This window comes from Chaetodon trifascialis, chromosome 24 (assembly GCF_039877785.1).
Source record: "Chaetodon trifascialis isolate fChaTrf1 chromosome 24, fChaTrf1.hap1, whole genome shotgun sequence".
NCBI classification, from domain to species: domain Eukaryota; kingdom Metazoa; phylum Chordata; class Actinopteri; order Chaetodontiformes; family Chaetodontidae; genus Chaetodon; species Chaetodon trifascialis.
The window spans coordinates 14,672,847-14,688,192 of NC_092079.1; the positions used below are offsets into that span (position 1 = coordinate 14,672,847).

General features: G+C 47.3%; 4 protein-coding genes across 4 annotated transcripts in view; 3 read left to right on the plus strand and 1 right to left on the minus strand.

Moving 5' to 3' along the window:
- Positions 1–15,346, minus strand: part of LOC139351966 (zinc finger protein 260-like) — a 189,889-nt gene that overhangs the window by 152,829 nt on the left and 21,714 nt on the right. The window lies entirely within an intron of this gene.
- Positions 2,734–6,476, plus strand: ftcd (formimidoyltransferase cyclodeaminase). The gene is made up of 13 exons (XM_070958053.1): positions 2,734–2,913; positions 2,991–3,119; positions 3,267–3,355; positions 3,607–3,786; positions 4,029–4,166; positions 4,285–4,416; positions 4,495–4,556; positions 4,686–4,812; positions 4,893–5,054; positions 5,159–5,202; positions 5,486–5,624; positions 6,084–6,179; positions 6,294–6,476. Exons 1-13 carry the CDS (start codon positions 2,898–2,900, stop codon positions 6,375–6,377), a joined length of 1,398 nt encoding a protein of 465 aa, XP_070814154.1. The 5' UTR covers positions 2,734–2,897; the 3' UTR covers positions 6,378–6,476.
- LOC139327965 (zinc finger protein 771-like) lies at positions 6,947–9,497 on the plus strand. Its single transcript, XM_070958050.1, has 2 exons — positions 6,947–7,681; positions 8,171–9,497. Exons 1-2 carry the CDS (start codon positions 7,510–7,512, stop codon positions 9,133–9,135), a joined length of 1,137 nt encoding a protein of 378 aa, XP_070814151.1. The 5' UTR covers positions 6,947–7,509; the 3' UTR covers positions 9,136–9,497.
- LOC139327967 (zinc finger protein 771-like) lies at positions 10,305–13,846 on the plus strand. The gene is made up of 2 exons (XM_070958051.1): positions 10,305–10,805; positions 12,401–13,846. Exons 1-2 carry the CDS (start codon positions 10,634–10,636, stop codon positions 13,342–13,344), a joined length of 1,116 nt encoding a protein of 371 aa, XP_070814152.1. The 5' UTR covers positions 10,305–10,633; the 3' UTR covers positions 13,345–13,846.

The following is a 15,346-nucleotide window of genomic DNA, read 5'->3' on the forward strand; positions in this document are numbered from 1 at the left end:
AACAGCTCTAACGAGACGGAACCAATCAGGCCGCAGTCCAGTCCAGAAACCAATCAGAAGTTAGCTGGGCTCAGGTGGTCTTTTGAGAATTCAGGAGCTCATTAAGACGAGCGAGTGAGCAAACCTGATGGTGTTGCACGTTTTCTGGAAAAAGTGAAAGTCGTGTACTCTGGACTGGAGGCCAAAGGGGGACCGAGTCTCCAGCCCGCCACCTGAGGAGGACCCAAAGATTCGAGAATGAAGAGGACGGATGCCATCAGACTCCCACTGGGTCCAAAAACCAGCAGAGTCCTGCTGATAAAAACACATTGAGACGGTTTCTTACCCCAAAGGAAAACAAGCAGGAACCAGAAGTCCATGTTGATCATCGGCTGCAGATGAGTGACGGCGGCGTGCGGTGAGCGTCTCGTTTGTGAGGTCTGCTCACTCCTCAGGAGGAGGTGTCAGAGTGATCACATTCAGCATCATAAAGAACAAACAAGGAAGTCATAAAACACAAACTGCAGCTCAAAGTTCTCCTCTGACTCCAGCTGCAAAAACAAAACACGGCTCACACGGACGAGTTTGTATTTGTGTTCATTTTATTCTGTGTCAATAAAGCTTCAAGGTTTGACTGACGGGAGGGGAAACCACCCCCATGTCAGCGAGTGAATGTCTACTGGCAACAGTGAAGTCTTATTAGTCTTCATTTGATTTGAAAATTATAATCGATCATCAGGTCTGAAGAACCAGAGCGACGAGATAAGATCCAACTTTATTGATCCAGCAAGAGCAAGAATGAAGAGGGAGTTCAAAAAATCAATAAGAAATCAATGAGGTCAACTGTGCCTGTATTCATTATGTCCTGAAAGTGTGTAAAAGTCGTAAATGTGACGTATCTGTACGTCAAAGCTGCAGCTTTCAACCTCTTATTGAATCGACTTCATCTTTGCCATTTAAATGAGCAATTTGCTTTGAGCTAAGCTCACGAATTAAATTTATCCATGACTCAGTTTAGACTGTTAATCCGTTAGTTTGAGCTAACTGTTTCAACGCTTATCCTCCCACCATTGAACCAGTAATCGGCGGTGCTGATTGGTGGTTGAATGGTTTTGCTGCTCAGCGTCACTCATTGCTGTCTTGTTGATGTGTCCAAAGCCGCAGACAGAGAGACGAGAAGAAGTTTTTCTTCTCTGATTATTGAAATGTGAAACACTCTCTGTCCCCCTCGTGGTGTTTGTGATCATCTATTGATCCTCAGGCGTCGAAAAGCTTTTTTAGGAGGCCAAAGGTCAAAGGTCAGGGTCTGACAGACAGCGTCAGATGAAGACAGAAGTTTTAAAACTCGACTGAAAACATGAATTCTATTCAAAGTATGGAAGAGAAGCAGTTTTGATTGGAGAAGTGAACAGTTACAGTGTGAGTGTGGTTCGTCTGGATCCGTCATGGCAGCTGTTTGTTCTGCAGTCTGTGAAACACTTCAGGAAACAGTGAATCAGTGACTTGAAACTCCAGCACGCAGTGAACCATTAATCCGCTGGATGTCCGCCAGCTGATTGGCTCAGAGGGAAAAACAATCAGTCCGCCTCACTGTTGATTCAGAGGTCAGAAAGGTCAGAAGGTCTGGCTGGAAAACACGCCGTCTCCTGGATTTGTTGTCTTGTGTCTTTGCTGTTTGCTGTAGGTTCATAACAGGAAAATTTAGAGGCTTTGAAAACACACGGGAAAAAGAAAGCTGAAGCGTTCTTGCTGCTGCCCCCTGGTGGTCGACCAGGAGAAAACATCATCTTCAGTGATCCTCTGAGGTCAACGTGTTCATGTGTCCAACACGTTTATGATTGGACCAAACACCTCAGCTGTGGTGAAGGGCTGTAGGGGGCGCTAGCAGTCTGAACATGTGTGTGCAGAGGAGTCGCTGTGGTAATGATTGTCAGCTGACCCACATACAGAGCTGTTAATGATTGAACCGCCCCTCCTCTCAGAGGAGCATGTGGGGGGCTGTGGGGATTTTGGGGGCTGAAGCTGGACCTGCAGACCAAGTCTGACCTCGGCTCATTCAGTCTGCAGACGCCATGGCTCAGCTGGTGGAGTGTGTCCCCAACTTCTCGGAGGGTCGAAACAAAGAGGTTGGACATTTAAATTTCAATATTTCAGTCTGGAAGTTTCTGAATTAATAACTTAGAAAACGGCTCATTAACATTTCAAAGCAGAACAATAGTTTAGCTCAGCAGAGATGAAGTGATGATCATTAAATATCTGCATAACAGCGTGTGAGTGCATGATGAAGCAGTTTTGACGTTTGTGTGTGTGTGTGTTGATTGTAAAAAAAAAAGGCAGAAGCAGATGTTGAATGAAGTGTGGTGATCAGAGATAAAACGCTCGTCAGTGAACCTCCAGCTGGATGAACTTTGAAGCTCAATGATTGAAACCACAAAACGTGACGAGCAGATGAAGAGCTTTGACTGTCAGGCCTCTGAAGGTGACCTATGACCTTTGGCCAAAGCAGAAATCTTCAGATTTCCAGCTGACTGTCGTCGTGTTCAAAAAGTTTTGGAGTTTGTGTTGTGGGCCATGTTCATGTGTCTGCTGGGACTCGTTCCAGCTCAGAGAAGGACAATTTCACTTGAGTCACAGAAACAAGTTTTCAGGTCACTGAACGTTCTGTGGTCAGGGTCAGGGTCAGGGTCAGGGTCAGGGTCAGGGTCAGCTTTCTGTGAAGCAGAATTTATCTGCATCCTTCTCGCTTCCAGGTGATCGATGCCATCGCGGCCGCCATCTCCAGTTCCCCCGGCTGCAGCCTGCTGGATGTCGACCCCGGCGCCTCCACCAACCGGACTGTCTACACCTTTGTGGGCTCTCCGGAGGCGGTGGTGGAGGGGGCGCTGAATGCCGCCCGGCAGGCCTTCAGCCTCATCGACATGAGCAAACACTCAGGTCAGCGGCGTCCCGTGGCAACAGACCAGGAAGTGTAACATCGGAAAATACCTGATGTGTGTTTGTTACCTGTCCAGGTGAGCATCCTCGGACCGGCGCTCTGGATGTGTGTCCCTTCATTCCTGTCCAGAACGTCTCCATGGACGACTGCGTCACCTGTGCCAACGTGTTCGGACGCAAACTGGCAGAAATGCTGCACGTCCCCGGTGAGACTTCTTAATTTCATAACACACAAACGAACAATAAACACACAAAAGGGTGACGAAGGAGCCCGATGTCATCACCAGCAACAGGAAGTGACATCACATAGAGCTGCATTCGCATGGCTAATAATCGCTTTCTTTCATCCTCAGTGTATCTTTATGGAGAAGCAGCACAAAAAGAAACAAGAAGAAGTCTTCCGTCTGTCCGGGCCGGCGAGTACGAGGCTTTACCTGAGAAGGTGAGACACCCACAGCCAATCAGAGGCCTTCACATCAGCCGCTGCTTGTTTGTTCACAACTTCCTCCTCTTGATAAACTGACCTATCATTTAATCATCTGAACAGGGTAGAGGAAAGAGTGTAGACTTGTCACAAGGCATTGTGGGAAACGTAGGAAAGGAGGACCTGCTGGAGGAGGAAGTTTGAGGGAAACCAAAAAATCTAGATTCTGATTTTCAGGCTTAGCGTTCTTGTTTTTCTCTGTCCTCCAGCTGAAGCGTGAGGAGTGGTCACCTGACTTCGGCCCTGCGGAGTTTGTACCCTCATGGGGTGCCACGGTAACCGGCGCTCGCAAGTTCCTCATCGCCTACAACGTGAACCTGATCAGCACCAAGGAGCAGGCACATCGCATCGCTCTGGACATCAGGGAGCAGGGCCGAGGGAAAGACCAGGTGCATGCTGGGAGTCTGAGTGTTGGGGTGTCAGCTTGTGTCTTCAGTTTTAATTCTTTCCATATTTACAGGATAGAGTCACGTGTTTTGGTCTATAGTGATTTGTAAACAGCAGTGTTTAAAGGCTGGGAGCCATATTTGGAGTTCAGAAAGCAGAGAGAAACTAGTGAAACAAGGACGTGGGAGCCGTCCAGTCCGTCCTTAGGTGGACTCAGCATGACCTCTCGTTGTGTCTGGAGCAGCCCGGGCTGCTGCAGAAGGTGCAGGGGATGGGCTGGTACCTGGATGAGGCCAACATTGCTCAGGTGTCCACCAACATCCTGGACTACGAGCTGACTCCCCTCCACACTGTGTATGAGGAGATCCGGAGGGATGCCAAGGTCAGAGGTCACCACACTGACACTTCAAATGACAGCACGAAAAGTGGTTTTCACGCTCAGAGTGTCGCCTGCTGTAAAACCACGAGTGATCACTGAATCTCTTACTGTTTCTGTTCAGGACCTGAAGCTGCCAGTGGTTGGCTCTCAGATCGTCGGTCTGATCCCTCTGAAGGCGCTGCTGGAGTCCGCTGACTTCTACATCCACAGAGACCAGCTGTTCATCGTGGAAGAGGAGCACAAAGTCCGGCTGGTCAGTCTCTGGAAAGGCAAAACGTTACGGCAGTTTGAAGCGACAGAAGTGTGACGTCTTTTTTTTGTGTGTCATCAGGTGATCAGTAAACTCGGCCTCGACTCTCTCGGTGCGTTCAACCCAAAGGAGAGAATCATAGAGTGAGTGTGAACATCAAACATGGCTGGACCTGAGACAGTCGACTGTTTTTATTTTCTGAACATATCACCAGTTTGTCTGGTCCTGGTAGCGACATCAGCAGGTGTAAAGAAGTTCTTCTACCTGTGTAGGTACATGGTCAGGTCACAGGAGGACGACCAGCTGGCGTCTCTGTCTCTGCGGCAGTTTGTTCAGAGCGTCGGAGCTCGGACGCCGGCTCCCGGTGGTGGATCAGTTTCTGCCGTCGTCGGCGCTCTGGTACAAACAATTGTCTGTTTTTCAGGAAGTGGATTATTTCCACATTTGAAGATGTCTATGATGAGCTGTTTGTGCTGCAGGGGGCGGCGTTGGGCGCCATGGTGGGTCAGATGACGTATGGGAAGAGGCAGTTTGAGAGCCTGGACGGCGTGATGAGGAGGCTGATTCCCCCATTTCATCGGGCCACCAACGAGTTGCTGCTCATGGCGGACGCCGATTCGTCCGCCTTCAACAGCTACATGGTGAGGAGGGCTGCGAGGCCTCGGCCGCACCGTGTGGTCACGGTTCTGTACCTTTTCGGATGAACTGTCTTCACTTTGTGAAGTTTAAAACTCTTCTGTTTCAGGCGGCGCTGAAAATGCCAAAGAACACTGCAGATGAAATAAAAAGGTGATCTTTGAAATCATAATCAGACTTTAATGCTCCGGGATTGTTCAGTGTCATCGACTCACGTTTTACTACACACTGAAAATACGCTTTATGGCCACCAGGAGGCTCCAAACCTGCTAATTAGAAATTCATTTTGCAGAGTACATTTTGCAGTAGATGTTCAAAATGTGACCTTTGTGCTGGAAGAAGTGCTCAGATCCTTTCCTGAAGTAAAAGTATGTGAGTATTAAAGTGCAGTCAGAAGTGCCCTGTCATTGTTTTATATCTGATGTTTGTCTGTCAGGCGACAGGCCGCGATGCAGGAGGGTCTGCGGCGAGCGGTGGGCGTCCCGCTGGCACTGGCTGAAAGGATCAGCGTCCTCTGGCCGCCTCTCAGAGAAATGGTCGTCTATGGAAATGTGGCCTGCAAGTCCGACGCTCAGGTGACACAAACACACTCATTCAGATTCACTGCTGTTATTGAACAAAGACAGGATGAAGGCTGGAGAAGTGGCTGACATGACAGGCTGACCATGATTGGCTCTGTAGTGTCGGGACAGTGCAGTGTTGCTGTCAGCAGGCTGGGAAAGCTGCAGTGTGAAGGCTTGGGGGGCGGTGGGACAGTCCAGGCTGGGATCCTGGACATCCCTGAGACCTGCAGACCAGAACACAGGATGAAACCAGAGTCCACATCCAGCGGACAGTTTGATGTTATGATGCCAATTATTGATTTTGAGCTCACCCAATGCGACACAAGGCGAATACCACTACTAGAGCGTGCGCAGCCTGGGTAACTTGGAGATGTGGAAGTAGGGCCAAGCTGGAAAAAAAACAATGTCCAGATAAAGTTGTGTTGATCTCATTAATTGAGACATTGACTGAAGATGTGCACATGGTTTCAGGTGGCAGCGAAGGCTCTGGAGACGGCTGTTTTTGGCGCGTACTTCAACGTCGTCATCAACCTCAAAGACGTCACGGACGAGGACTTCAAGAAGGCCGTAAGCAACAACGCTGTCGAATAATCCAACAATAATGTTAACGCTGGTGGCTTACTGGTTCAGAGCGTGTCCAGTGAAGCTCGTCATTGGTTGTCTCTGTGTTTTGTGCTGCAGACTCAGATGAGAGCGTCGGCGTTGCTGCAGGAAGCGAAGGACAACGTCGCCGCCATCCTCCACTCTGCCGAAGAGAGAACCTGAAAACACAAAGAGACAAGAAGTAGACCTTTTACCTCTGGGACAGGATGTGTCTTGCAGCAGTGCACTCTGGGACCTGTAGTGTAAATGCACTGTAAATGTAAATTTATTGTTCAATGTAAGTGGGACAATAAACTTCGATTACCATTAATTAAATCAAATGGTTACGAGTCTATTTCCAGCTAGCAAGCTAAGTTAGCTTCATTAGCTTCATAGGACAGTTGGGTATTTGCAGCATTTGCAGTTCTGAACAAAGAGACACAGGCCGTAAATAAAAGTTTGGTCATTTTTATTTTGACAGAAAGACCCACAAAGAACCAGGTGAGTCCAGCACATTCAAGTGTCCAGGGAAACAAGAAAGCGTTCAAAGGTAACTTAAACATGAAAACAAGAAATCTCACATGGAGAGAGAAAACAGAGCAACCTTAAAAATACTTTACACTGTGGGGACAATGAGCAAGAGGAACCGAAGGACGATACGAATGGACACTGCAGAGGACCCTTCAGAGTCTCCACTGACAAAGGATAAAGATGCAGAATAAAACCTGAAGGTGGCAGTAATGCCACAGCGTAGATGGCATCTGCCGTAAAACTTCAAAGAAGAAGTGAAACGGAAGCCAGTGCACCTCTCGTGGCTAACATGCTAACTGCCTCCTTTCCCTGTCACGTTGTTCTCATCAGATTCAGTCGCAGTGACCAAGCAGAGTCTCTGTGTGTGGATAAACTTGTTGAACTTGTCTTGTGTGAACTTCCGGGGTGATTCACCGCAGACTCATCTCCTTTTAGTCAACGATGCTACGGGAAGTTAGCCCAGCCTGCTAGCAGGAAGTAGACGGAGCCCGGCCTCACAGTCCGAGTCGGAGTAGCTTTGATAGAGAGCGAAGTGTATTTTTCACGGAGCCCAAATGTCCAGACAGAGCTGTCTGAATAGACTCTGCTGTCCCGTTTGTTTGAAGATGTTTTCCATCTGAATGATCTGCTGCTGTCCTACGAAGCTAATGAAGCTAACTTAGCTTGCTAGCTGGAAACAGACGGAGGCGAACGTGATGTAATTTATCAGCACAGCGCGCATCAGAGAGAGCAGACAGTGTTTAACGGAGTGTGTCTGCAGGAAAAGCTGCTGGGAATCAGTAAAATGTCTAAAGTCCAAACGCTGAGAGCTTTTGTGGAGCAGCGACTAACTGCGGCTGCTGAAGAGATAATGGAGCTGTTTGGAAGAACGATAGCAGAGTACGAGGAGGAACTTTGTGGACAACGAAAACTACTGGACGCTGTTTTCCAGCCTGAAGTCCGCTTACACAGAGCAGGTTTGACTCTTTTCTCTGCGTCTCACAGTTTGACATCATGGTCAATTGTTGAGTTTGTGTATTTAGTCCAAACTCAGTCTGTCAGGGTTTGTCGTCGCTGCTTCCTGACAGAAAAGGGTAGCTAGTTAGCCAGTTAGCACCAAAGCAGGCTAGCTAGCTTTGGTGCTAACAGGCTAACTTCATGTTTAACGAGCTGAGCTCAGTTGGGTTTGAGGACATTCTTTAAATTGATGATCAGTCCAGGAAATCAGACATTTATCAGCCGCGGTCAGAAATGTGTTTTAATTCAGTTTCATTCAACTGTCCTGGACCTTCTGGTGGGTCATAACTTTAATATTTGAGAGCGATTCTTTTGACGTGAGTCCACTCCTTGATTAGGAAAGAGCTGCTTGTTCTGCCTTTGAGGAAGCAGAGGTGTCAGTGGTTTCAACGCTAGCAGGAAATGAGCGTTTTCTAAAAGGTGTGTTTGTGTTTGATGCTCCTCCACAGACGTCCAGCTGCTGTCGGCGAGTCCAGAAGAGGATCCCCCTGAGCAGCAGGACTGGAGCCCCCGTCTGGACCAGGAGGACCCAGCAGAGCTGCCACACATTAAAGAGGAACAGGAGGAACTGTGGAGCAGTCAGGAGGGAGAGCAGCTTCCAGGGCCGGAGGAGGCCGACATCACCAAGTCCACAGTCCCTCCTGTCCCTGTGAAGAGTGAAGAAGAGGATGAAGAGAAACCTCAGTCCTCACAGCTTCATCAGAGACACGCTGAAGACATGGAGACAGAAGCTGGTGGAGAGGACTGTGGAGGACCAGAAGCAGCCAGGAGCTCAGATCCAGACAGACCTGAGACTGATGACAGCTGTGACTGGGAGGAGACCAGAGGACCTCAGTCAGGTTTAAAGCCTCTGCAGAACAATGAAATACCTGGAAGTGATGTGAAGTGTAACACCGGACAAACATCAGTCAGCTCCTCTGAATGCGCTTCAAGCTTTGACCACAAGGAACATCTGCAGAAAAACATTGGAATCCAAACAGAGCTGAAACCATTATGTTGCCCAATTTGTGGTAAAAGATACAACCTGAAGAACTCCTTAACGTCTCACATGAGACTTCATTCAGAGGGAAGATGTTTCAGCTGCTCAGTTTGTAAAAAGACTTTTCAGCAGAGAGTCCATGTTCTGAGGCACATGAGGATCCACACAGGAGAGAAACCCTTCAGTTGTTCAGTCTGCGGCAGAAGATTCACTCAAAGGTCAAATTTAACCCGACACTTACGAGTTCACACCGGAGAGAAACCTTTCAGCTGCTCGGTTTGTAAAGCGAGTTTCAGTCTCAGGAGCTCTTTGTCTAAACACATAATCATGCACACCGGGGTGAAACCGTTCAGTTGTTCAGTTTGTGGTAAAAGATTTACACGGAAGGAGAGTATGAGACGACACTCGACTGTCCACACAGGAGAAACCACGTAGTTGTAATCTGTTTGAAGAAGATTCGCTAAGAAAGAAAGAAAGAAAGAAAGAAAGAAAGAAAGACGTTCCTTTATTTATCACAATCCACACACCATGCAGAGTTACGGGGGGGTAAACTGTACACGGCATGCTTCACCTCATCATATCAAACATGACAAGTGTGCTGTGCTCAGAAATAAATGAAAACAAGTCTTTTTCATTCTGGTTGTATTTGAGTCTCTACAGTTTGTCAGTAGCCGTGCTTCTTGGTATTAAATGTAATCAATTTAAAATTGGTCAAAATTGTGTTTTATTTCACCTGTACAGCGCGACGATCAACGTTTGTGGGTTTGAAATGTAATTTCTGAGTGAAATGACTTGACACCTCCTAAAAACGGTTGATTTTGAATTGAATAAACTCGTCTCATTTCGTGCAAACGTGAACAGCTGATTGTTAAAGTGTTCAGACAAACGTGTCTTTAAAGCAGAGGTTCAGGTTTTTAAAGTCTGTTTTCTGTCCAGCACTCAGATTTTGAGAGTTGTTTTCTTTTGATGCCCTGAAGCTCGCAGTTCCCCTTCCTTCCAGTCTTCACGTGAAGCGTGTGACCGTCCTGATCTGCTGTCGGCTGTTCAGCTGGACGCACGACACGTTGCTTCACTGAGTCGACGTCCAGGCAGGTTTCCTGTTGAATGAAGGTTTCATTTTGCAGTAAAACGCTCGCTCACTAAATCAACGTGAGAACTGACAAAACAGAAAAACAAAGCAATCACATTTCTGTTTCCACTTCTGTCTGGAATAAATGGTAAATAATCAAAGCACTTTCTCAAACAGCTCAGCCTCAGACTACGCAATATACCGCCAATTCACCAAATCAGTGGGCAACAGAGTTCACATATTTTTCCGACACAAATCGTCAGATAATCAAGTAATGACCATAAGAGGAACGCGCACGCACCCTGTGCCTCCTCGGGCTCTGCTAGAAAACACTCAGCCATATTTTTCTTGCCTTATTTTCCTTTGTTTTACCTTAAATCCTGACCGTTTGACCGCAAGCTCAGTCATTCCGTCGTCAAGTTGCTTTTTTGTCCCCGTCAAAGGCAACACAGACAGGAAGTAGGAAGTAGTGGTCTTCAAAATAAATCGACCGTTCATACAAGTTCAAGAAGTTGTTTCAGGAAGAAGTGGAACCGGAAGCCAGTGGACCTCTCGTGGCTAACATGCTAACTGCTTCCGCCGCGTTTGACGTTGTTCTCATCAGATTCAGTCTCAGTGACCCAGCAGAGTCTGTGTGTGTGGATAAACGTGTTCAAGTGGACTTTGTGTGAACTTCCGGGATGATTCACCGCAGACTCATCTCCTGTTAGCCAACAATGCTACAGGAAGTTAGCCTAGCCTGCTAGCAGGAAGTAGACGGAGCCCGGCCTCACGGTGCGAGTGGGAGTCACTTCGACAGAGACCGAAGAGAGCAGACAGTTTAACGGAGTGTGTCTGCAGGAAAAGCTGCTGGGAATCAGTAAAATGTCTAAAGTCCAAACGCTGAGAGCTTTTGTGGAGCAGCGACTAACTGCGGCTGCTGAAGAGATAATGGAGCTGTTTGGAAGAACGATAGCAGAGTACGAGGAGGAACTTTGTGGACAACGAAAACTACTGGACGCTGTTTTCCAGCCTGAAGTCCGCTTACACAGAGCAGGTTTGACTCTTTGCTTATTCTCACTGCAAACTGCTGCAAGTACTCACACTCTGTACTTCAGTCAAAGTACTAATACACACTGGAAATACTCCACTGAGTGAAAGTGCTGCATTCAGAACCTGACTGAAGTAAAGGTATTGTAGTTTCTAACAGATGTGTGGTGACTTGAGGAGAAGCTGTAACGTCACCAGCAGCTGTCGCTGTGTGAGTGTGACGCTGCAGTAAACACAGCAGAGTCGTGGCGCGCGGAGCCCAGAAAGCGGTCTGCTCAGCGCACCTGTCGGCCTTTCAGGGACTTTCCTGTGACTGTCCGCAGGTGTCTCTGCAGCTGACTGGCTGAGCTGAGAAGTTCAGCCTGCTCATCTCATGTGGCCTTCTGTCTGACAGCGGCCTTCAGTCATGTGACCTGTTTGAACTCAGACTTGTGTGTGTTGCCATAGTTACTGAGGGGTGAAAAGGTCGACGGGTGAGACATGACGGTGTTATTTGGGACGAACAGAGAGAAGACAAAAGGCTGTGTCCTGAGGCTGCACTCCTGCTGAATCAGCACGAAGCAGGAGTAGAAAGGGAAAACCAGGTCAGATCAGCGGCCTGAAGGTGACCTGAAGGTGTAGAAGTTGCAGACCTCAGAGAGACACGAGAGGACGCCTCAGAGGCGGAAAAACCTGGACCAAACTGAACAGAAGACAGACCACAGACCACTGTGACTCACAGTCCTTCTGGTGTGCAGATCTGAACAAATTCTCCTGATTGTCGACAGGAAAGTCTTTGCTCTTCTGAATCCTGACTCCAGCAGATCGTTATCGAACACCACAGACAAGATTTGCTTTCGACAATTAGACACAGCTGAATTTTCAGTTTTGCTCCTTTGTGGCTTCAAACTTCGGTTTCATTTCACCTCAACAGTATGTGATTATTCGCAGTACTTAAAGTACTTCATGTGTCAGTAAAGTGTTCCTGTCAGAGTTTTTCTCTCTGCTGTCTGTGGACTAATATTCCTGCTGCTTTCATGTGTTTGCTGCATTTTACTGCTGCACATGTTTCAGCTTGAGCTCATTTGAAGTACTTTATGTACTGTTGGTAGTTCACTCTGCAGCAGTACTTCATGTTCTATGAGATCATCATATGTTTGCAGAGAGGCTGTCTGGGTGTAGAGGTCCTGCATGGACGGCAGCTCCATCCTGGTGATGTGCTGAACAGTTTTCACCACCCTCTGTAGAGTCTGACGGTTGAGGGTGGTGCAGCTGTCCAATCAGGTGGTGATGCAGCCAATCAGGCTTCACTCACTGGTTCATCTGGAGACGTTTCGGAGTTTCCTGGAGTCCACGTGGAGCCTCGTCAGCCTGCATCCTGTCTCTGTGATGGTGTTGGTGTGGTGAGTCCAGGTCAGGTCCTCACTGACGTGAACCCAGAGGAACCTGAAGCTGCTGACTCTCCACCATCGTCCCACTGGTGGTGACGGGGCGTGTCCTTCTCCCCATCACTTCCTGTCGTCTGCAATCAGCTTCTTGGTTTTGTATTGTGAGCTTCATATTGAGCCAACAGGAAATGACCTTTTTCTAAAAGGCGTGTTTGTGTTTGATGCTCCTCCACAGACGTCCAGCTGCTGTCGGCGAGTCCAGAAGAGGATCCCCCTGAGCAGCAGGACTGGAGCCCCAGTCTGGACCAGGAGGACCCAGCAGAGCTGCCACACATTAAAGAGGAACAGGAGGAACTGTGGAGCAGTCAGGAGGGAGAGCAGCTTCCAGGGCCGGAGGAGGCCGACATCACCAAGTCCACAGTCCCTCCTGTCCCTGTGAAGAGTGAAGAAGAGGATGAAGAGAAACCTCAGTCCTCACAGCTTCATCAGAGACACGCTGAAGACATGAAGACAGAAGCTGATGGAGAGGACTGTGGAGGACCAGAACCAGCCAGGAGCTCAGATCTAGACAGACCTGAGACTGATGGCAGCTGTGACTGGGAGGAGACCAGAGGACCTCGGTCAGGTTTAAAGCCTCTGCAGAACAATGAAGTACCTGTAAGTGATGTGAAGTGTAACACTGGACAATCATCAGTCAGCTCCTCTGAATGTGCTTCAAGCTTTGACCACAGTGGAGTCCAAACAGGAGAGAAACCGTTCAGTTGCTCAGTTTGTGGGAGAACATACCCCCGAAAGAGCTCCTTAAGGAATCACATGGGACATCATTCAGAGGAAAAGTGTTTCAGCTGCTCAGTTTGTAAGAAAACTTTTCTCCGGAGAAAACATGTGGAGATACACATGAGGATCCACACAGGAGAGAAACCCTTCAGTTGTTCAGTCTGCGGCAGAAGATTCACACAAAGGTCAAATTTAACCCGACACTTACAAGTTCACACTGGAGAGAAACCTTTCAGCTGCTCGTTTTGTAAAGCGAGTTTCAGTCTCAGGAGCTCTTTGTCTAAACACATAATCATGCACACCGGGGTGAAACCGTTCAGTTGTTCAGTTTGTGGTAAAAGATTTACACGGAAGGAGAGTATGAGACGACACTCGACTGTCCACACAGGAGAAACCACGTAGTTGTAATCTGTTTGAAGAAGATTCGCTAAGAAAGAAAGAAAGAAAGAAAGAAAGACGTTCCTTTATTTATCACAATCCACACACCATGCAGAGTGAATATGAGTGAAATGACTTGACACCTCCTAAAAACAGTTGATTTTGAATTGAATGAACTTGTCATCTCATTTCGTGCAAACGTGAACAGCTGATTGTTAAAGTGTTCAGACAAACGTGACTTTACAGCAGAGGTTCAGGTTTTTAAAGTCTGTTTTCTGTCCAGCACTCAGATGTTTGTCCTCTTCTCTGGAACTCACTGAGGAACTCTTCTTCTTCTTCTTCTTCTTCTTCTTCTTCTTCTTCTTCTTCTTCTTCTTCTTCTTCTATGCTGTGCATTACAGCAGTAATAATTACTGTCAGGTTCAGGTCAGCACAGTTTGAACTGAGTTAACAGTTTAGAGTTATTTTCGTTTGATGTCATGAAGCTCAAGCAGCGTTCCAGCAGACAATACACCGCCAGTTCACTAATACCGCTGGCTCATTCATTCTTTTGTCAAGTGGCTTTGTTTTTTCCCAGCAATACAACACAGGAAGGAAGTATGAAGTAGTGGTCTTCAAAATAGGATTGGGCGGTAATCCGGTAATAAGGTATCCCGCGGTATCTAAAAATATTGACGGTATCAGTTTCATTACCATCATTAAAAAAATGCTGCGCATATAGGTCTCTAGTGGTCTAACATAATTGTAGCATCGTTATAACAAAAATGAAGTCCACTGCGTTCAATGTATCTGGTTGAATTTTTACTCGAGAAAAAGGTGACTGTGCAAAATTACATGCTAAAAAAATGAACCTGAGCAGTTTTACAGGTGTTTTAACAGGTGTGTCCAGGCGCTCATCTGGGCGGAGGACCGTCATCTCGTCCAAACACACGGAGAAACTCCTCTGTTGAAAACACTTTCAGCCTTTTTCTGCTTGCTGTTCTTTGCTCTCATAAAAGGACGAAATGCAAATAAAAGAGTGAAATCAGACTTGGGGCTGCTCAGCAGAGTCCTCTGTGAGACGCAGCGCTGAAACTAACTGTGGTTACGCCGGTCAACAGCTCAGCGACCCGCCCACATTCACCATAGAAACACCAATGAGGATCCAGCAGGAAGTAACCCAGAGATAGGTTATTGCATGAAGAGCGCTCCCCCCACTCTAGAAACCCCCTCCTCTTTATGGAAACAGGCAGGACCTTCGTGATTGATGTCAAACTAATGCAGAGTCATAGGAGGAGACATTAGCAGCGTGTTTTCAGGCTGAATGTAACTTCTGACCTCAAAACAGCAAAGGTAAGACGTACTGTACGACTCAGCAAAGGTGTTTCTGCTCCTCTTTGGCTGCTAGCTCGCCCAGTTTCCGTCGCACAGTGAGGAGGCAGACATCTTCATCATCATCAGACTCTCTGCTTTCATATGATACTGAGCTTTTGTGGTTTGCGTGAAGTGGTGAAATCAGCAGATATCGTACCTTTGACGTGCACTGTTTTCGTGTTTGTCGTTAAATGCGCATGTAATTTCGTTTGGTATGAATTACGTTTCGTGTGGGTGCCCATGCTTGGTGGAGGCTTTTAACTGAGTTCTCGTCATTCTGGTTTGCTACAAGTCAGGACTGGTGCTGCTCAGAGTGAGCATTGACCGTCTGCACTGCGCGCATGTCACGCTGCCCTGCAAAGTGATTTTTAATTAGTCACGGTAATACCGTATACCGGGAAAATGTGGGGAAGGTTTGACGGTATCAAAATTTGGATACCACCCAACTCTCCTTCAAAATAAAATCTCACTATTTAGAAATGGAACCATTAACTCCCAAACAGGCGAAAATATACACATAAAAGCACATGAAATTACATTTTCTTAGAAGCAACTGAAATCATCTCAAAAATGCATCGAAAGCAGATTTTTGTTTTTCATGATTAACCTGTAAACAATGCAAGCTGCCCTCTGGTGGACAAAACGAGAAACAGCAAGCACAAAAAAAATACAG

What these genes read in the sequence shown, in the direction of transcription:
- ftcd (XM_070958053.1), top strand. An exon ending in AGAAATGCTGCACGTCCCCG is followed by an intron (nt 3,120 to 3,266) that starts GTGAGACTTCTT and finishes TTTCATCCTCAG; the next exon opens with TGTATCTTTATGGAGAAGCA. An exon ending in ACGAGGACTTCAAGAAGGCC is followed by an intron (nt 6,180 to 6,293) that starts GTAAGCAACAAC and finishes TTTGTGCTGCAG; the next exon opens with ACTCAGATGAGAGCGTCGGC.
- LOC139327965 (XM_070958050.1), top strand. Translation starts at nt 7,510, where the DNA reads ATGTCTAAAGTCCAAACGCTGAGAGCTTTTGTGGAGCAGCGACTAACT. An exon ending in AGTCCGCTTACACAGAGCAG is followed by an intron (nt 7,682 to 8,170) that starts GTTTGACTCTTT and finishes GCTCCTCCACAG; the next exon opens with ACGTCCAGCTGCTGTCGGCG.
- LOC139327967 (XM_070958051.1), top strand. Translation starts at nt 10,634, where the DNA reads ATGTCTAAAGTCCAAACGCTGAGAGCTTTTGTGGAGCAGCGACTAACT. An exon ending in AGTCCGCTTACACAGAGCAG is followed by an intron (nt 10,806 to 12,400) that starts GTTTGACTCTTT and finishes GCTCCTCCACAG; the next exon opens with ACGTCCAGCTGCTGTCGGCG.